The following is a 21626-nucleotide window of genomic DNA, read 5'->3' on the forward strand; positions in this document are numbered from 1 at the left end:
ACTAAAAGGCACCTTCAGCCATTAGTGCTGATGAACCTCTCATTATTTCACCCTTTGGTGTTAAAGGAGAGAGCCACTACTGGAGCCCTCTCTACTCTCTGTAAGGTAGTTAGTCATTCACTGCAGTAGAGAAAGACGCCTTTTTTTATAATTAGCCGACCAAACACATCTGTTAGCAGCACAATGTTGTTCCTCTTACTGATATCATTACAGTTAATGCCAGGAGGTCAAAGGTCACAGAAGGTGCGCTTACTCCCTCTAATCACTCTCTATGCATCTGTGAGGATCAAGAGCTGCTCCTTTCATCCGCCCGTCTTTCACATTTTAAACTGCGGCGCTGTTTGTGCATTCTCATTGATTTGTTTTGTTTGCTGTCGCCAGCTTTGCTGTTTTCGCTTGTCGACTGTTGCTACCGGTGAATGGAGGGGAAACAAGTAGACATGTGCGTGTTGTTTGTGATGCATAAACAAGAGGTTGCGAGGTTGCGAGACTTGGGGATGGAGGGGGGGCAGGGGGGGTCTGTACCAATCAGCATCCTCCTCCACTCAGCCATGCAAATAAGGCTCTGGGTATCAGTCGCACTCTCCTGCTTCCTTAAGTGAGTGGAGCTAGAAAGCGACTGGCGGCGGCGGGTCAGATGGATCTTATCCTCTTAAATGCTAATGACATTTCTCCATTCTCTTCATTAGCGCCGTGCCATTATCAGTAATTTGTAGCCCCCTTCCCTCCTTTTACAGCCCCCACCCGGCTCCCCTAATGAATACTCGCCATTGAGAGGTCTGAGATGGAAAGATGGGAAGAGAGCGAGAAAGGAAGAAGAGTGAGAAGAAAACGCTTGAGCGTCATTGTCTCAGGGCCTCAGTCACTGTGCAGCCTCTGTGAAATTGCTCATAGGTTGTGTACATAAAGAGGTGTAACATCAAAAGAGGTTTAATTTGGCACCCGTGTGCCTCGCTGTAAACTGACAGCCGCTTGAGTAATTGGATGCTCATTTAAATATCGGCATTGGCTGACGGAGATTGCGCCATTATTTTTGTGTTCCACAAGTGCTACATCAGTCCCCCTCCACCTTTCTCATTCTGTGGGTACCCATTCTCTTTCCCTCTCCCCCTACTCATTCAGCAATCAATATTGCCCCTCATACTATGCCCATGTTGAGGGCACATGAATAAACAAATCCAGGTTGTATAAAAGGTCATTTTTAAATGATTCTTTTGAAATGAAAATAAAATCCTGCGGTCGGAGGAAATGGGGGCCCCTTCAGAGAGACACAGAGCCTTGGCTTTCTGTTGATTCTCATTACGTGCACACACAATCACACACTCACACACACAGTCACACACACTCTAATTTGATGCCCCTAGCCACCTCTCCTTAGCAAAATCAAGGCTTAAACACAAATGTTAATCAAGTATTGGCAAGGGCAGTGGGGCTAATATGCAAAAGCAGAAGACTCTCCAGAGTATGAAAGGAGGCATATGCTGTGGGTATGGCCATCAGAAGTGCCTGTTATATACAGGAAAGTAGGTAAGAGGGAGTAAGAGGAGAGGGCGGGACAGAAGTCTTTTATTCAAGACATCCTAGTTGTTAAAAAGATGATAGCAAAGTAACTTTAAATGTATCTCTCAATTAACCAAATGGATGGTGTACTGAGAGATGACGTCTCTCCCCAAATTGGATTCTTTCTTTACACCAATCATTTTGCAAGTGAAGGTTTCTAGTTGTCCTATTATAAGAAAACCTAATTTATGTATGTATTTATGTGTGTGAATAAATACATGAATATGTGTGTGTATGTAAATGACAATTAACACGAGACTGGTGACTTTGAGCAACAGCAGAATCCTGAAATAATTCAGTTTCTTTGACAATATCCTCGTATCAGTCATCATGTTTTAATCAGGCGTGTTATATACATGCTGATTTGACTACTGTGCATCACAGGGTAACATGATGTCTCCCTTCATGGATGTTCAAAAGAACAACAGAGTTGAAAGAGAGAGGGAGAGAGCGAGATGAGATGAGATGAGAGAATAAGAACAAAAGTGAGAGCACTGGATTACTAATAGAAAGGTCAGAGCTCTTCATTTATCGGCCAGCGAGTCATAAACGTCCTTGCTTCAGTGTTGTCATTAACCTTTGTTTATTGTGGACTCAACTCAATAGTTGTATTGGATTTGTGTATTATAACCTCATAGCCTTGTGTCTAGATCACACAACACACATGCACACCTTTATATGCCTTTATATGGCCATCTTGGATAGATGCTTTGTCTGCCATCGTGACCCCAGGCTTGATTCACATTGCTCCATTTTTATTATTCTTTTCTTCCTCTTGTGTTCTTGCTCGCGTTCAGTCATTCTCACGTCTGCTCAGTTGATTAGCTCGGGACCGACTGCCTTGCCTCAGCTACTTGTCCTCAGCAAAAAGCCGCTTCGTGACCATTTGCAGTCAGTTCAAGTGGTTTAGGTGTGTGTGTGTGTGTGTGTGTGTGTGAAAATGGCTGTGACCAGACACAAAGGATTGAATGAACACACCTGAATGACACTAATCAACATGGAGTGTTGATGGTATGGTTTGACCTCAGACAAACACGTGCGATGTGGCAGGAAAAAGGTAAATTATACAGTACATTAATATGTGTCTCTCTTCTTCTCTGGTTCTGTTCTGTCAGGTGACCGACATTGCTGATGCCATGATACTGAAGCAGCTGTTCGAGACGCTGTTCAAGACCGGAGTGGTTGTGGTGGCTACCTCCAACAGACCCCCTGATGGTACGACGACCAGTGTCTGAACACAAATGAAAGACATATAATGAACTTATGTGTGTTTTAAGCTGTTGCTGGTTAATGATTCATTATTGTTGTTACTAATTAGAACAACACAATCTAATTTCTAATCTGTAACACTGTAGTAGCACTCTTTAACGTAAAGCAATGAGTCAAATAAATCCTCAAAAAAACATTAACTGTAACAGAAGTTACAGATCCATAGTATAGTCTCTCGCTCCACACAATAATTAAAGAACCAGTTTGTAGGATTTAGTGGCATCTAGGGGGGAAGTTTCAGCCTTTTGAGTACAGCTCAGCCTTCCGAGTCTGCAGGAGAAACTAAAGTGAAGACGAAACATGAAAGACCCTTTCTCGAGCCAGTGTTTGGTTTGTTCATTCTGGGCTACAGTAGAAACATGGCCACCTCTCTGTAAGAGGACCCGCCTATAAATTTTGAAAACATATCTATGAATATTATATTCCAGTTCTGCCAATAGATCCTCCTAAATGTTACAAGTGCCTTGCACAAGAGAACAGATTTATCCATGGCAGAAAATTAAACCAACAAAATGTTCTCACCCAGTTTCCGGATGCTCCACAGAAGTAAAAATGATTTAACTTTTGAAAGCACATAATCCTTTTAACGTTTAATGTCTAACTGTTAATCAAAATTAAACACATCAGATAACTCGTCTCCAAAATGCCACGTTATTTTCCCCAAATAAATGTGGATGTCTCACCTTCATCAGGGTGGTATCTGAAGTTGTTTCTTGATTGACATTACATCAGTTAAGTATGTGACTTAATCATAGTAATTTGAGTGGTGTTTGGGGAATAGAGCAAGGTATGTAGGTGGGAGATGAGTTTCACAACATGTTTAGTTTTGATATATGTATACTGAAGCTCACAGTGGTCTGCACTTTGCTGTGAGTGCATGGTCAAAATTACAAACTGTCAATAATTGTCAGCTCTTACCACTTGCAGGAATGCAAGGAGTAGCTTTTATTGCCAGCTCAGCTCAGAAGGAAGGAGGAGGCAAAAGGCTGACAGTAAAATATTGTCAAACAATCCCTGAAGCTCTGAATGTCCACTTAATTATCCAGCAAACTGTAGATCATTGGCCTGCAGGTAAAATGACAAATATCACAATGTTTTCTTCTCCTCCTCTTGAACCAGCAAATTTCTCAGTTACTTTACATATATCTACATTATTCACTTAATACTTTTATCCACAAGTGCTCGGCTCCAGCAGTAATACAACCTTTAAACGGGCTTTGATGTTGCATTTAGTGCCAGTGGAGTAAGGTTGGCGAAAGAATGAGCAAGGCGGTGATCAAGGTGGAGATAAATGCATGATGTGCTATCTGACGTCTTTCTTTCCCGGGGAAGATGTTGATGTCTCAAAGTCTCGAGTGGGTACGAAGTGGATGGCAGCAAGATGGCTCTCGTAGACAAAGACGCACATCTCTGATATTTACTAGCTATTAACAACAAAGCACCAAACCATGCAAACTTGATAGAGAGCCTACTTGGTATTAATTACATGGTTAATGGAACACTGAAAGCCATAACAGACAACTGGACATGAAAGGCATACATTTTCCATCTTTATTGATGTGGAGATGCTGCTATCAAAAAGCCCTAGATGTGTTTGGAGGGGGAGTTTAGAGATAGGTTTTTACTAGAAAGGCTAAAGTAGCGTTTTGTTGTCTTTATACACTGATGGAGTAATGAGATTGAGGAGGTTTAGGCGGATTAATTGTGTCTTTTTGGAGTGGGACATCCTCGGTGTGAGCCTTTTTTATTCCAGTTTGAGTAATAGGTTTCCTTCACAGCGGCATGGGTTACCTCTGTCTATACATAGCAATCAACAGTATATCATGGAAAGCACAATTTTCAAATCAGACGTGATACCCTTTGCTGTCTTAGGAAGAAGTTTGACATTTACGCTTATTTGCCTTCTTGCTGAGAGTTAGGTGAGCGGATTGATGCCACTCTCTTATCTGTACACTAAATATAAAGGTACCATTATCAGCCAGTTAGTTTGACTTAGCACTAAGACTGGAAATGGGGAAATTGCTAGCCTGGTTTTTCCAAGGGTAGCAGATCCTCCCTATGAATGCCTCTAAAATTCACTCATCAACATGTTATATCCTGTTTTTGTCAATCTGTACAAGAACTGAAGTATATAAATGTTGGTTTTACGGGACATTGTATTGCGGACTATTTCCAGAAATTCTCCCTAACAACAAACAGTCCGTAACGCAACCTGCGTAAAACTGCAACACGTTGTTGTTTATACTTCAGCTTATGTACAAATTAAACACAAAATATATAACGTGATAACTAGTTAACTTCGGAGGTGCTGGGTGGCTTTCTAACTTTTGGACAGAGCCAGACTAATTATTTTTTTTAACGTCCAGTCTTTGTGCCTCCTGTCTCCAGCGTCATATGTGTTGTACTGACATCCGAGTGGTGTTGATTTCCTGAAAAAACTCCCGTCAAGAAAGCGAATAAGGGCATGTTGCAAAATATTGAACTATTCCTTTAACCTTGGCAATAGTCATGTCCTATACACGGTGCAGTCTATTACAGTATAGGAGTTATGAAGCGAGTATTATTTGTGTGTCCTACTGTAGTAAGCTTAGGCCCAAACATCAACAACAACCACTTGTTTGCAGCTGGAGTGAGCTTAAGCCTCTATGTGTGTTTGTGCGTGTGTGTCTTTGTCCATGTTTGTGTGTGTCCCTATCTGTTTTATCTGTCTATCAGGGATGCTACTTCAGATGTAATTTGTTCCAGCCGAGCTAATTGAAACCTCTATTCAGCGAGCTGCTGTGGACATTGTCCGCGCTGAAAAGGCGACAGTCCTTTCTCCCGCCACCATTGTTTGGGAATGTAATGAATTTTATGTTGCTGCCGCTGCCGGTAGAGAAATCCATTTTTCTCTCCTGGTCCCAGTCCTTTTGTCGTGCCTCCCCACCCATCCTTCAGTTCATCAATAGCCACTTTATCTGCCAATCTGCGGCGGGGGAATGACATTATTAGGAGGCTAAACAGCAGCTCTAATACAGGCCCTCCCCTCCTCTTTCAGATCTGTACAAAAACGGACTTCAGAGGGACACCTTCCTACCTTTCATCGACGTGCTGAAGGTAGAGACAAAGTCATCCCTCTCTCTTGTCTTGTTAATTTATTCATTTGTTTATCACACACACATCATAACGCACATGCACACACTTGCATGTCCGCTTCTGTCCCTGTGCCTCTCTTTTTTGCAAGTTGCTCTTTAGTGGTTTGATGTTTTCTGCTTCCTGGATGCCTCGCACAGTGTCACAAAGCTGTCTTTGATCATACCAGGGCACGGTGAAAGACTCACAGAGAGAGGGAGTGAAAGGTAGGGAGAGATGGAAAAGAGCGTGTGTGAGTACAGGTAATGTGAATGAGAGATGGGCGGACGAGCTGAGTGACTGACCCAGACTGCTTGCATTTCAAAAGTAAGGGGGGTGGGCGAGTGGTGGAGGAGAGGAGAGGAGAGGAGAGGAGAGGAGAGAAGCGATGCGGTGGTTAGCATTTCCAGCGAAAAATCTACTTTGCAATTTAAGCAGGTAGCACCATTATCCTGCCTGCATCTCAGATGATCATTGATGTGTTTGGAGTGATCATGATCATAAATAATTGCATAATAATTTGTTGTCATGCATTTTGCAACAGAGGAGGGCAGCATTCTTGCACTTTTTATTGGTATTTAGTCCAAATAGTAAAGCCAAGCGATATCCAACTGCAGCGTATTAGGCCACAAATGCACTGCTAATTCCTCACTATTCATAAGAAATAATGACAGATACTCAGTAGAGGCCACACTGCAGTGGTAGAGGCAAACAACAACTAACAGAAAGTGTTTTAATTTTACACACAGGACTACTCATTCTGTCTATATCTTAAACATATGAACTCAGACACAGTCATGATTAAGTGGATGTGAAGTACAGTAATCAATAGGTCGTACATTTTACATACTGTGACTATACACAGCTGCTTATAATGTATAACTGTTGATGCAATAAATACGGTAAATTTTGATTGTTTGGTTACCCGGGCAAAGTATAATTTCCTTGGCTTCACAACTTCTGAGAGCGATTCCCAAATGTTTTCTGACTAAGCACCATTACCAGGATGATGGAAATTTCCTTAATGACAGAATACAGTGAACATTTGAATATAAACAGATACACAAATTCAGTGGTGTTATTTGACAAGTTTGAGCTATTTTTTAATAATAGTCTTTCCTCCAAAGTATGCTGAATTTTTTTTTCTAAATAGATATTTTTATAGCTGTTCAATAAATAATAAATTGACTTAAACATTGCATCACACCTGAGCAGATTTAAGTACATCTGTTAAGAATAATATGTTTCAGCTACATATTGTTCTCATAGGCTAACCCTTTGCAAACCAAATTTAGAACTCTTAGAAAAACATCAGCTTCTACTCTGTAACATGAGTTGATAGTTTAATCTGATTGGCCTCATAACCCCTCTACTGCACAGGTTCTACATATGATAATTAGTATGTTGTTGCAAGATAATCATGATCCCATTACATGTTACATCACAAACCTCAATGCGAGTACCGTTGCATACTAAATAAGTAATTTGCAACTCATGTGCTTTCACAAGGGCAGCGTGGTTGATCTGCAGCGCCTAGGGTCATCACAGCTCCACTGTATCTTCACACGCACATACACAGAGGCACACACGCACAAATGTAAACGCACTACAACCGGGGAGGCCTTGGAGTCACCCTGCTCCTCACCCACTCTCCCAGCAGCACCCTTGCCCTCTCTAATCCAACCTCATCAAGGTCCTGAATGCCTGTTGTCCCTCTCTGCCCCGCACTACCTCTTCTCTTTCAGGGTCCCATGTTCCCCTTTGTGAGGCCATCTGGTTTTCAGGGTCGGGTTTTTTTTTTTTTTTAGGGGTGCAAGGCATTCTCTATAGCAGCCTGTTCTGTAAAGTTAAAGCGTGTTTTAGCGGGGTCACGCTGCTAACTAGCTGACCCTTAATAGATTGAATTAATGCTTGCAGCGACCACTGGTGCGGGCCCTCCCTGATGCCGTTCGCTCTAGTATATGCGCGACTGAGTGTGTTTCTATAGCGAGCGAGGGAGTGAATGAGGGTGTTAAAAAGTGAAAAAATAGCCCCTGACCTCTCCTCCCTATCACCTGAGCTGGAGTGGTAGAGGTTAATCCACCGCCTCTGTCCGCCTGGGTTGACGTCTTTATTTAACTATTGACTTCTGATTAGTTTGGACCCCCTTTTTCCTCAGCGCCCCACCCCCTCCCCAAATCATCCAGCTTCCTAATCTTACAAATAAGAAATCATTAGATCAAGTACAAACTTTTAAGTAGATAGACTTGCCAGACGTGGAAAGCATACAACTCCACTGAACTTAAAAGTCCCTGACTGCTTTTCACATTTTAGTTTGTTTACTATTTTTTTTTTTTTTTCATTAACTCAGTCATTTGCAATTTCTTGTCCTTTTTAGTATCTTTGTAGAATCCATTGGGGAATCTATTCAGCTGTTTAGGCTTTTTTTTTTCTTTGTAGCCATGGCAAAGCTCAGAGTTCTGTAAAATACAGGGTTTAAGGGCTTTTTTAATGGACACTGCCAGTATTGTAACTAAGACACTCTTTACTAAGACACTCTCTCTCACAAACTGTCCTCCCTCTCCACTCATCTTTTCATCACCCATCCTCTCTCTACCCCTATATCCCCGCTCTTTATTCTATTACTATCCTGTTCTGCTCGCTGGCTTTACTCACCCAAGGTCAGGTCCCTGTATTTTAGTAGCAGAATAGTGACTTTATTTTCCCTCCGCTTGTTCGATTGCAGTTGTGCACAATGCTGCCGAAGGGAGGGGGACATGACAACAACCCTGAGGCAACTTTGAGTATCTATGGGTTTCCTGCTGTTTTTAACCCTTCTTTTGATCCTCTCTCCTTCTCTTTTTTGTGTCATTGTTAATAATTTGCTGTGTGCTGTGCAGTTGGTAATGAGAGAAAAAAATATATAAATAAAAACAGGATATAGAGAAAGAAAAACTGAGGAATGAGAGAGATGTGGTCCTCCAGTGAAGACCTTGGTGAGAAGGACTGCCTGTGAAGAGCTGGCAGCCTGCCTGTTCAAATCAAATACATGTTGATGTTTGATGACTGTCATTGTCTTCCAGAGCATTAAATGGCAGGGCAGTGTATTCCTCGAGGGCGTACCTCACTTCTTTCATATCAGTGTCTCGCTTCTACAAAACTGAACAATTAATAAAGGACAAATCGATTGTGCTCCTTTTGAAAATGAAGAACGAATCCTGGCTCTGTATTTATCAGCTAACTTTTTAATTGATGTAGTCACCTTGGCTTGTTGTGTTCTGCTGCCTAACTGATGTTTTCCAGTGTTTTATTATAGTTGTGTGCATGTGTCAGATGTGTTTGATCAAGCATACATGCATGCGCACAGGTGCTTTATACTGAGCTGTATGTATTCATTTGTAAAGCAGGCCACCTGCAATCTGAAGCCAGTGCTTAATTCAGAAACTAACTTCACTAACGTGTACATTTAAAGCTCCTTTTTACGCTTTTTAATCTGTCTGCTTCTGATACACTCATGATCAACCTACTCGCCTCTTGATGCTCTGCCCTGTTGAAACTGAAAAGAGGTTGGTTCTAAATGTTATGAAATATATATTTTTTCCTAATATCTTCTTTTATGGACGATATTGGGAGTTACTAACTTGTTTACCTGAGAAAAAATAGTTTTTTATCTGTCAGTAATACATTGATGCTTTAAGTGTTCACATAACACATTGAGACTAACATGCCAGAATGAATTACATTAAACGTGTAAAGTAGCAGACTAAAACTAAAACAAAAATCTAATTTATTGTGTAGATCATGAGGCTGGTGAAAAATATAATGTTTATTTTGTAAATTCTTGGAAATAACGAGAGCATGCAGCACGCATTGACAAGACAACAGCAGCAGAAAAGAAGCTGAGAGATCATCACTAACGAGCGCTCATGAGCCCAGAACGTGATTTAATCGGAGACTGGTTCCTTTTTTTTGTTTTGGTATTGATCCTTTTGACACTAGTATTGATACTCAAAGCAAGGTATCAGTAAGCCCATCCCTGCAAATATAGTAGCTAATAATAGCTTCCTCATATTTGGGTTGAGAACCCACTGACTTTATAAGTCTCTGCGAGCACTACTAAATAATGTTTGAAAAAAGGTGTGTAAAGACTTTTGTGGCTCCAAGAGGGAGCTTGCATGAAGCCTGCTAAATTTCCTCAAGTGATGTCATTTAAGTCAGCTGAGGTTAAAATTTGAATTTAATTTTTAAATTTCTGAGGCTGTGAAGTTAGGTAGAAGTGAGCCTACCAAACCTCTGTAGCCCGCTTTATTTCTTATGTCTGTGTTGCTACCAATATGTGGAGCCTCTGTTGGCCAGGTGCAGGTAGCACAGACTCCACCGAGTTGTGGAGCGGTTCGGTTTTTGGGCCTCAACAGAGCTCGAGAGGGGTTGAGGGTGGGGGGTCCAGTGGGGTCCTGGATCACGAAAGGTGGGGCCTCCAACTCAAAAGATGTTTCCCCAAGAGGAGCAGCCGAGGCAGGGGGAGGTTGTGAGAACGACCTCTCAGAACAAACCATCGCTGGCCCAAGGCGGTCACACTTTAAGGGAATAGATCATTAGGTGTAATTAGGGTGTTCACATTGTCATGTACCCCCCCGGCTGCCCAAGAATGAATAAAATCACCAGATACACCCCCCACTCACACTCACACACACACACAGCAGCTCCCCAGTTAGTGAAAACACTTTGATGTCAGAAGAGTCGTCCAGAACTTGCCAGCATAAAGGCAGTGTTTTAAGCTTTCTCTCTTTTCTCCCCCGTCTCTCTCTCTCAACCCCTCTATCCCTCCCTCCCTCTTTTCTTCTCTCCCTCCACACAAGGCTGTAAGACACACATGGTTGAATGAACGACAACCTTTCCCCTCCTCCCCTCTCCCTCTCTCTCTCCCCCTCTCTCCCCCCTTCGTCTCTTTTTCAGCCTTCCCACCCCGCATTTCTTTGAGGCCTGGTCAATTCTCCGGGCCAAACAAAAAAAGCATCAAATGTTTTCTGCTGCTGGGTAATGAGGGAGTGGACCTCATCAGGGCCCAATAGTCAGCTATCCTTGGCTTTTGTTGCAGCTCAATGGCACCGCGCTCTTTGAAAAACTCAAAAGCAACTTTTTGAGGAGTAAAGGATAGAGAAAGATATGGCATAGAGGGAGCGGGCGCAGAGGGGAGCAGAGGCAGCCACTAAAAAAAAAAAAAAAAAGCCACTCTCTTTTTATGCTAAACGGCTGTCCAGAGAAAGCAGTGGACAGCTTGGACAATGACATGATTGGAGCTACATGTGTTTGGATGACTTTCTTCTAAAGAGACTCTGATTCTCATGTCTGTCATCTCTCTCTCTTCTGTCTTTCCCTCCCCTCTTGTGTCTGAGCTCGTGAATGCATCCGTGCAAGTAGTGAAACTCTTAATTTGCAGTGGCATTGCTCCCATGCTGCTTTTCTGTTAGTCAGCCACACATAGGACTAGTTTTTACTTCACAAGTACAAAAAGTTAATATTGTAGCATGACTCATGATGATAATAAACCAGGCCTGCAACAACTGATTATTTTCCGTCATCAATTTAATCCGTCAATTATTTTTTTGATTAAGAGTTAAGTCTTTAAAATGTCAGATAATAATGAAAAATGATGCTCACAATTTCCCAAAGCGGCATCTTCAGACGTCTTGTTTTGTCAAACTAACCATTGAAAACCCAAATATATTTGATTTACAATCATAAAACAGAGCAAAGCAGCAAATCCTCACATTTGAGAAGCTGAAACCAGTGAATCAGCCAGTTTCCACCACACTTCACTTCCATTAGCCCAGGACTCATTTCATGGTTTTGCATTTTTACTTCATAAATGACAATTAGTCAATTATTAAAGTTGTTGCCAATCAATGTTTTGTTAATCAACTCATCGATTAATTATCTAATCATTTCAGATTAAGACCCTCAGGTTGTTGGCCTTTAGTTCAACTTTTATTATTCTTTTGAGCCATTAATGATTTAGAAATATCTTCATAGAACGACAGAAGTAAACACAAAGGAATGACAGACATGCAATCACATATTGAAGTTATAACAAATTTGAGCATTGTAACATAAAAAAAATACAATATGGAAAGTAATTTCTGCCTTACTATAATCCCGGTATTGGGGTTTTAATCTGCAGCAAGACCCCTCAGTGTACTTAATGAAGAATACCCCAGATATTTTGCCCATTAAGTACAGTCATTTAGTTTTAGTGCATATAGTATTTTAGGTATTGTAGGATGAACAGAGTGACACAGTAAACTAATAGTGAGTTTTACTCCAAGCTAGTTCTGAAAGTGCAGAATATCTTCATTATTTATTAATCTGTTCCTATATTTCTTGATTAATTGATGAATTTATCAACCTATAAAATGTCTGAGGATGTAAAAGAAGAGCCCAATATGATGCCTTTTGAATTCCTTGTTTTTTCCAACAAACTGTGCAAAACCTAAAGATTTGATCAATTGGCATGATATAAAACAAAGAAACGCAGCAAATGTTCACGTTTGAGAAGCCGGACGAAGCAAATGTTTGTCATTTTTGCTCAAAAACGACTAATCTATAATCAAAATTGTTGATTAAGTGTTTAATAAAGTGCAAAAATTACTTCAACAGTACACCTGACAAAAGCAGTTCAATAGTACAGCAATATATATATATAGAATAAGCTAAATGGACAGTCGGAGATAAAAGTGTAAGTTGCAAAGTAACTGACTAGGATTGCAGTGAGAAGAGCGTGGGGGGGAGGGGGGGGGAGACAAGACCACAATGTGTAGGCGGATGAAATCTTGGAGGAGTGAGAACTTGACAATCCTCTCAAGATGGATAATCAAGTAATGACCCGCAAGGCCTCAGCCTCATCTGATTATAAATAACCAATGGAATCATCATCACTGATTGTGTTTCCATTCCTCCTTTTTTCCCCTCTCTTATTTGTACCTCGCTTCTCCGTCAAGAAACGCATCAACCCTCTTTACCGTAGGTTCATAAAGGGAGGGAGTAGAAGATGGCAGGAGAGAAAAGACAAACTGAGATTCTAATGATGTGGCGGCGATAGTGACAAGTTTTTTTTCTTCTTTTTTTTTCCCATTTTGGAGGGACTATTTACCCGTTGGTGGGGTCACAGTAGGTTGATGAAATGACACCTCCCTTTTGTGCGTGGGGGAGGGCGAGTTTGTCAGGTTGTTATTAAGCCTGATTCAGCCAATTGGCTCAGAGTGGGAACCCCGTTTGTGTGAGCGGACATGGAGATAAAAAGTTGACAGCGGAGAAGAATAGAGTATTTCCGTCCCCTTGCTTTGTGATGATTACTAATTATCCTGCAGCTTAAGGAGGCCAGTGGCAGAAATTCACTGATTTCATAATTTACTGGAGCTGTCGTCGAATACTCAGTCAGCCGGCGATGGCTTAGATGGGATGATATGCAATTCCTTTCTTTTCTTTGATAGAATGGTGGAGATGATGATTATAGTTTGTGCTGTACTCCCTGACATGAATCCTGTTGACGTTTTACACTATCTGGAAAAGTTTGAACTCTGCATCACAAGTTCACCCCTGCTGTAACACACTTGAATAGCTGGTGGAACAAAAGATCAGCTCAATAAACTATGAAGACGTGACACAAAATCCCAGCACTGTCAGAGGAGAGTAAGATGTCTCCTACCTTCTGTGTCGCCCTGTCGTTGAATTTGTTCCCTCATATACTGTATATTGTACTGAGAGGGAAGCAGTGACACAAAGCTCTTATTGTCTACTTTTCACATAGAAGCTGTTTTGATAATGTTGGCACATACTATAGCATTTTACGATTAGAATCCAAAATAATGTATAATGAAGTAACACAGGAATTTAAGTACAAAAACAGATTCCTTGGCACAAACTCAGTTATTTCAAAGATTTCCACAAGACGATCAATCTAATCCTAAAAGATAGCCTCTGATCTGAGCTTCCTAAGGTTTATTCATTTATATGTGGCACATTTTTAGTATTTCCCTTCCATATTTATTTATTTTTATACTAGAATCTGATATAAAGGACAGGTGTGGTGATATTCCTTATTTTTCTCATTGGATGCTCATGCTATATGTCTATACAGTGGAACTACATGTTTTTACATAGAAAGCCTGGTGGCTGACAGCAACAGCAAAACTAGAAACCCTAATCTAAGCTTTTAAAGCTCCTAAATGTGAAAATCCTTTAAAAATCCAGATGCAGGTTTAAACAACCTGTAGGTTTAGCTCTAGGGCTAAATGATGTATGACTTTGAAAGATACTCGACCAAGCCTGACAGATTTGCATAGATTGTGTTCCAGCTTTTTGGGATATTTGATCACAAATTTGGTGCCATACTTTATATGAAATAACAGTGATTCCATAAAAAAACAACCAAAACAGTGAGTTGATCCTATTTGTCTATTTAACCAAAGCCTGGCTATGTGTATACTGAAAATTATATAATTTATATTTTATAGTTCTAATTTGTATATTACTTAGAAAGTACTTGCTTTTCCTTTCTAGCATTGCTTTTAAACGTAGACCTGCCTACTTTTTTATTATTTTATTTTGACCAACTTTTCATTCCTCTGTATCTTTGTGTTTGTGTCTGCAGGAGTACTGCCACACCATCTGCTTGGACTCTGGAATTGACTACAGGAGGCTGGACAAGGCTGCAGCAGGGAAGCTCTACTACCTGTAAGTCGCACACTAATATTGGTCCCATTTGCTCCTCTGTTTACTGTCTACCTCGGCTTAGGAACAGGGGTCTCAAACTCAAATTGTCTTGGGGCTGCTGGCTGTCATCTCATGTGAGGGCCGATTCAACATTCAGGTACCAGACAGAGCAATATTCTGACTTAACTATTCATACTTAACAAAAAAAAACAGAAGCAACAGTTTCTAAACATTTTATATCATCTTTGTTGTCAGAAACCTTTTGCACAACCTTTGCTATTATTTTTCAACAAGCGAAATACATTTTCTATAATAGAATTGTGTTTTTATTTTAATTGTAAGCGAGGGGTACTTTACGTCAATATGAAAAATAAATAAAAAGTCCCTGGATTAGAAGCTGTAAAGAATTGAGATTAACCACAACATTTGCACACAAACACACACAGGAAATGTTTGTGCATATCATCGAGTTAGATTTTTCTTTTTTTTTAGGGATAGAAAGAGAAGGCAAACAGATGGATAAATGGGGGAGAAGCAGACTTGGAGATTTATAAAGACCAACATAACCTTGAGAGATCCGTGAAAAGAGTGAAAAAGGAATCAATAGAATATGAGAAAATGGCAGAGCTTTAAAAGCTAGTTTTCTATTTTCCTCATTACATATACGCTGTTAGGAACACACACGCAGACAAACAAGGTATGAATGACACTGCTGTTGCTCATCGCTGTATTGGAGCTTTCAAGTGCTTTCGTCTTTTCACTGTATGTAAATAGAGCGCATCACACCCTTTTACCTGGAGTTAAAACACAAGCACACATACGGACACAAACACACACGCTCATTTTGACGTGCATTCACAGGCTAATGCTTGTGTTTACAGCCTAACATCCTGTCTTTTACTGATGGAGTGAAAAGCTAAGTACCCCCCCTCCTATGCTCTCCTTGCTACCACCGTTTGATGTGGCCACTTCACTATTATTAATTCATATCCTATTTTTTTCTTCTCTGTTTCATTGCCTGTGTGTGTGTGCGTGTGTGAATTTGTGTGTCTGTGTGTGTGTGTTGTTCAGCACAGGGGAGCCTGGTGCCGAGGCCTACTTGGATGCGCTGTTTGAGGAGCTGGCTTTACGACAAAAGAGTGGTAAGGAAATTAAAGGGAATCACCAACTTTTGGGGAGATTTGTCCACCAGTCAGCTTGCTCCATTAAACAGACATCAACATTATACATTCTGTATGTCACCAGTAAATCATTTAATCTGCAGCGTGGTAACACTTAGCGATAGTAGACAAATAGCATAATCCAAGTAACAAAGAGTGAGCTGACACAGCATTATGGTTGTGAAACATGTAGTATCTGCTCTGATATTACAGGAAGGAAGCTCCAGGGTCTGCTTTACATCCAAAAACTGCACACTTTACCATGTTTTCTGTCTTACATGTTTCTGTAATACTTTCACTTTTTGGTGGTGCAAAATCTCGCTCTCTCTACTGACAAGTACGCTCTGGTTTCAGGTTTCGGGTTTCTTTACTGGTGGCCTTTGCTAGACAGCAATTGGCTTTCGAATTTGTACCAAATCAAGCTTGACCGGGGTACTTTTGAATCTCAGATTTTAGGGAAGTGTACAGACATCTCCCCCTTCACTAGAGGAATGTGAAAACACCTCTCTAGTGACAAACTTTCCACAGATTCAAGTCAGTAAAGTCAAGATCTGACATTTTCGGGAACAGAAGAAAAGTACATTTTTAAGTGGAGAGGGTCCAAGTTGTCTCTAGTTTAGAAGCTGGCTGTATTTAAGTTGGCTAACTTTCATTCCTTCATAGATTTGTTTTTTAAGTAATAATTCAACTGTAAATGTGATGATCAAAACTGTACGATATAAAGATCAGTTAAATTGTTGGGTGTGTGTTTCCATAGTTACAGGTCCTCGGTTGCTCACAGTGCTGGGCAGAGACGTGACTCTGGAAAAGACCTGTGGCTCCATCGCCGACTGTACTTTTGATGAGCTCTGTGGCAGAGTGAGTGTTTTCATCCTGGTTTGTTTTTTCTTAAAATAGTACACCTAAAACTCAATTTGCTTCATTGCCAGCATTCTGTAATCGAAAGAGTTTCACAATAACATATAGTCTTAATAATACTCATTGCTGTAGATAATCACCATCTTTAGCTATGTGTATCAAGTAACATTTAAAGAAAAACATGGTGTAGAAAAATAACACTCACCTTAGCTGTTTCTTCCAAAGTTATATTTAAAATACAGGAATGGAGGAGAGAGTTTCTCCCTTTTTTACTGTGTTTTTACAGTGTAGAGGGCAACATGAGAATTGATAAACCACAGATATCCCGGTTACATTGGCAGTTAGTGTGCATTGTAGACCACCTGAGCACTGGAACGCTCCCAATCTCTCTCTGACTCACACACAGACATACAGTACACTCTTACACAACATCCACTCACCACTAATCAAAACTGCTCAAATTCAAAGCACTTCTCTTTATTGCCTCTGCGTTCTGTTTCTTCCCTGCTCTGTGTACTTATTGTCTAAGCCTTTGCTCTCAAACTGAATCACCTTCCCTCCATCTCAGTCCTATTTTCTGCTCAATGTCAAAAAGCAAGTCTATTGACAATTTTGTGAATAGTTGAGCCCGCAAATAAAGCAGTATGGTAGCGTATTCTGCAGTGTGTATGTGCCTGATGGACAGAGGTGAGCTTTTGCAGGCATCTGGGCTTCAAGGATTCTTCTTCCAGCAGACATATGTTGGCAAGTCCACATTGATTTTGAGAGCAATCATCCTGAATGGCAAAGAACCAAGGACGATGACTGAAATGACATCAGTCTGAGCCAAACATACAGACTGCAACATTCATTGTGCAAATTGGGGCTGTGTGTGTTTATGAGATCGCTGTGCACATGTGCTGCACTGAACCTCTGATGTGCTGCTGTAGATTGGAAGTTTAAGTATGACTTTGTACCAGCATGTAAACCTGCTGAATTGTTTTCCAGCCCCTGGGTGCCAGTGATTACCTGGAAATGGCACAGCTCTTTGACACCGTGTTCATTCGCCATGTTCCCATGCTGACACTGACTCTGAAGGACCAGGCCAGACGCTTCACCACCCTCATAGACAACTTCTACGACAAAAAGGTATCTATTTGACGATAAAGGAATAAAATGCCCCAAAAAATAAAAAGCAAAGCGCTTGGTGACAGAAGGGACTATTGGTTTACCCAGTGAATTAAAATAGTATATACACTATTTGCTACTGCAAAAAGTAATATTACTGTAGTATCACTGCATTGCACTGCATTCAGTAGTCCTAATTTGAGTGCCAACCTCATGTCAGCGCGCTTCCTATGAACTGTAATTTTATCAATCAATTTTTTATTGCATCGTAGAGGAAATTTGATTCTGTAAAAAAAAAAAAAAAAAAAAAAGTCAATATGCACTTAGATCTCGTCTCAGGGATGCAATGAATCACCTCAAATTGACCCGAAATACAAGTACTATTGTTTTAAGGAGGGAATGAATGAATGGTTAACCGCTGTTATTTAATATTGATCACAGGAAACAGAACACTTAATCATTAATAAAATAGAAGTAACCTCCATAAATAAACGGGACATTCCTCCTGTGTCTGATCCCTCTGTTTTTTCCTCCCAGGTGAGAGTGGTGCTCCTGGCGGCGGCTCCTTTAGATCGGCTGTTTGTCCACAGTGGAGGGGAAGATGACAGGGACCGACAACTACTGGATGACCTGGGCCTCAGCGGGGTAAAAAAAATCTGCTCCGAAAGAATATGACAAGTTGAAACAGCAGCAAAACCACCATCATCATCATCATCATCCTGTCAGCAATGAATAGATGCTGTGTGTTCCCATAATCCGATTGTTTAGTAGTTTGTGGATTCGAACTTATTAAAGGGCCTTTACAGAATCATGATAAGATTGACACAGGTCTGCAGGTGGTTAGTAAACAATTTTATTGTTAGGTATTCATAATTTTAACTTTAAGCCTACTAATTGGAATAAACCAACTGAAATTCTAATGTACAGTTCATGTTGTATAATAGGGCGATATGGCATTTGCTTATTTGGTTATCTGCTGAACATTTTCATCCAAAAAACAGTTTCCTTGACATATTTTCTCTAAACTGCATATTTTGAAGTTATATTTTATTAATTTTTTTTCAATTTTACTTTTTCAGGAGCATCTTTTTCAGAAATGTCTTTCTCACACTGACAGTTAAGACACACTTCTATCCTGCAGGTCAACTTTCTGGTTAACCCTGCTGTTGTGTCCTCTCTTTAGAAGGCTGCAGAGCAACTGACTCTGTTCACAGCTGAGGAGGAGATCTTTGCTTTCCAGAGGACCATTTCCAGACTGATGGAGATGCAAACGGAGTCATACTGGATGGAGGGGGACCGCAGTCACAGCAAGAAACACATGAACACCTAACATCCACTGCCTGATAAGCATATACCTCCAGACAACACAGTACCTCAGTATATCCGAGTAAGACCTGATATCCACAGTAAATATATAACTATACAAAACTAGATACCTGTTTTTTGTTTTTTTTCAGCATGTGTGTTATACTGTTTTACTGTCTGATCCTCCTCTGTGAGGTGTGCTCTCTCCCCCTTGTGGACTATTTTTTATTTAAAGAATATGGAAACCTCTCCAACATGAGAGAATCACAAGGCAGACAGGTGCTCACTTCACAGAGAGAAAGAGGGCCAAGTGTCCCCCAGAGTAATTGTCTGCCGCCCTCTAGTGGGTGAATGTGAGATGGGTCAAATATTCTCAGGCTGTTCCTGTTTTTATGAAACTGTATCAGTCTCTGGGCAGTTTTGAACAAAACCTCAACTGTATAAAACAAAACCTGGTGTAAATAAAAAAATATAATGCACAATATTAATTAAGTGTGTTTGATGAGTGAAACTCGAATTCAGGGAAATGTTGAAGCATGTTGCTCATTGGCTGTTAGATTGGTATTGATGTATTCCAGGTGTGGATCCTTAATCAAATGGAACTAATATAATTTTGACTTCGACTTCACTGAAGGGGTTTGACTACAGTTGCTGTTTCTAACACTGTAACACTTTGTTACTATCTGAGAGATTTGTCTTGCATAATTATAGGATAGACATATGCAACTGTAAGCTGTAAGCTGTAAGCTGTAAACTGCAGTAAAACACATCAGTATAATAAAATTGTCAGTTTTTGCACATGTAATTTTGCATCTTCTACTTTTTTGACAATGTGCAGGCATTTCTTTTCTATAAGATGAGACAAAATAAACCCTAGAGCCATGCAAAAATATTTTATATTGCACAATTTGATGAGGTTACATTGACATTGATAGTAGTTGTCTTATGACTGTCACTCCAAACTGAAGTTTGTAACATAAAATTAAAAAATAACATTTTGTCCTTCAAAATGATCTGTAAAGCTATAATATATTTTAGAGGATAATCACATTTCTCTTTTTTCATCTACATTGTAGTTGTAATTAAAAGGCAAACGTCATTTTTTTTACTCTCTGTGGTATTTTGGAACTTCTTCCTATGTGCCTGTAGGTGGCAGCAGCGGGCAACCAATCGTACAGGGTTTGTTATTGCGTCCATGTAAGGATGAGGTCATCCTAGTGCACCACTCCAGCCTGGACCAGCCCGCCCTGACAGCTACAGTCAGAACAGTGAGCAGCACGTACAGTATCCAAACCGAGAGCGTTATATAAATACTGTGTTTGCACCAAGTGTCCAAGCAGCCAGTATGATGAAACAACAAATGTATAATCTCATAAGATCCAAATGACTGTGTGTGTGTGTGTGTGTGTGTGTGTGTGTGTGTGTGTGTGTGTGTGTGTGTGTGTGCGCGCTCACGCGTGCATGCACAGATGCATGCTGGTGACGTGTATCATTAAAAAGAGCTTGAGTCAGTAGCAAGGCCCCAAGTCAATCCCACTATAACTCTCAATTAAAGAAAAATCAATCATGCCCTATGCTGAGGCCCTAATCCAATCAGAGCATTATGCTGTTTGGGGGAAACATCAGACACAAACAGAGATGGCCGCAGTGCTTTGTGATTGTCTTAATTGGATGATTCACGCTGGCTTAGATAGGTGGTCCTAGACTCCCCTTCCTCTCAGGACCACAGTTTTGATACACCATACTGACGGAGGGATGGCTTCATCTTTTGTATCTTTCTCAGCTGAAATAGGAAGATTTAGATTTATACAGTTATAAGACTTTAAGGTGAGGAGGTCTGGTAAACATGGATAAAATCAAGTTTTGAAAGAAAAGAGTTGACAATACCAAAATGTTAAATACTGAATGGAGCTCCAATATTGTCCTGATACGAACAGGCTGCATTATGTTACATGGCTCCAACCTGGAAGACGTAATGAAGTGCAGAGTGAAGTGTGTCCTATCTAAAGAAAAAGGGTGATAATACAAATGTGTTGGTGTTGTGTTTGTGTGTGTGCATGCATTAATGTGCCCCTGTGCAACACTAATATGGTCCTCAAATTGGCATCTAGGGTAAAGCTGGCTTATCCTGGTGCAGCATAAATTGGCTAGAGACACTGCAGCAGGGTACTGAAGGGACATGTCTGACACTTATTTTGTTCCATGTGACATAGATCAACATGTTTAATTAAGCTTGTTTGGAAAGTTTTGGGGAAAACAATTTCATGTGCAGGTACACATCTGTACCCAGATAAAAAAGCAAATGAAAGCCAGTGTTGTGGTCTATACAAAGACACATCAGAAACATCTTAACAGTCGAAAAGGTTAAGAAAATACTGGTGCTGTAATACCTTGCACAGCCAGTCACTTGCAATACCAAATGCTGGGGCTCTTGAAGAACATTAGGCCAGCCCATTCACAGGCAGTAGCAATGTGGAATTACATTTTTCATCAAGGTTTCATCCTTTGCTGGCTAGCTCATCGTGGAAAGCTGTAAGGAGACAAAACAGATGCTATGCTTTTTCA

At 40.6% G+C, this 21626-nt stretch overlaps 1 protein-coding gene across 1 annotated transcript in view; it reads left to right on the forward strand.

Moving 5' to 3' along the window:
* afg1lb (AFG1 like ATPase b) overlaps positions 1–19866 on the forward strand; it is a 27105-nt gene extending 7239 nt beyond the window's left edge. Inside the window, exons 6-13 of the mRNA XM_051408548.1 lie at positions 2676–2775; positions 5867–5925; positions 14570–14652; positions 15703–15773; positions 16549–16649; positions 17637–17777; positions 18294–18401; positions 18940–19866. Coding sequence (XP_051264508.1) covers positions 2676–2775; positions 5867–5925; positions 14570–14652; positions 15703–15773; positions 16549–16649; positions 17637–17777; positions 18294–18401; positions 18940–19086 — 810 coding nt within the window. The 3' untranslated portion in view covers positions 19087–19866. The remainder of the gene's footprint in view (positions 1–2675; positions 2776–5866; positions 5926–14569; positions 14653–15702; positions 15774–16548; positions 16650–17636; positions 17778–18293; positions 18402–18939) is intronic.
* Positions 19867–21626: the final 1760 nt, after the last annotated feature.

This window comes from Dicentrarchus labrax, unplaced genomic scaffold (genome assembly GCF_905237075.1).
Source record: "Dicentrarchus labrax unplaced genomic scaffold, dlabrax2021, whole genome shotgun sequence".
Taxonomy (NCBI): Eukaryota; Metazoa; Chordata; class Actinopteri; family Moronidae; genus Dicentrarchus; species Dicentrarchus labrax.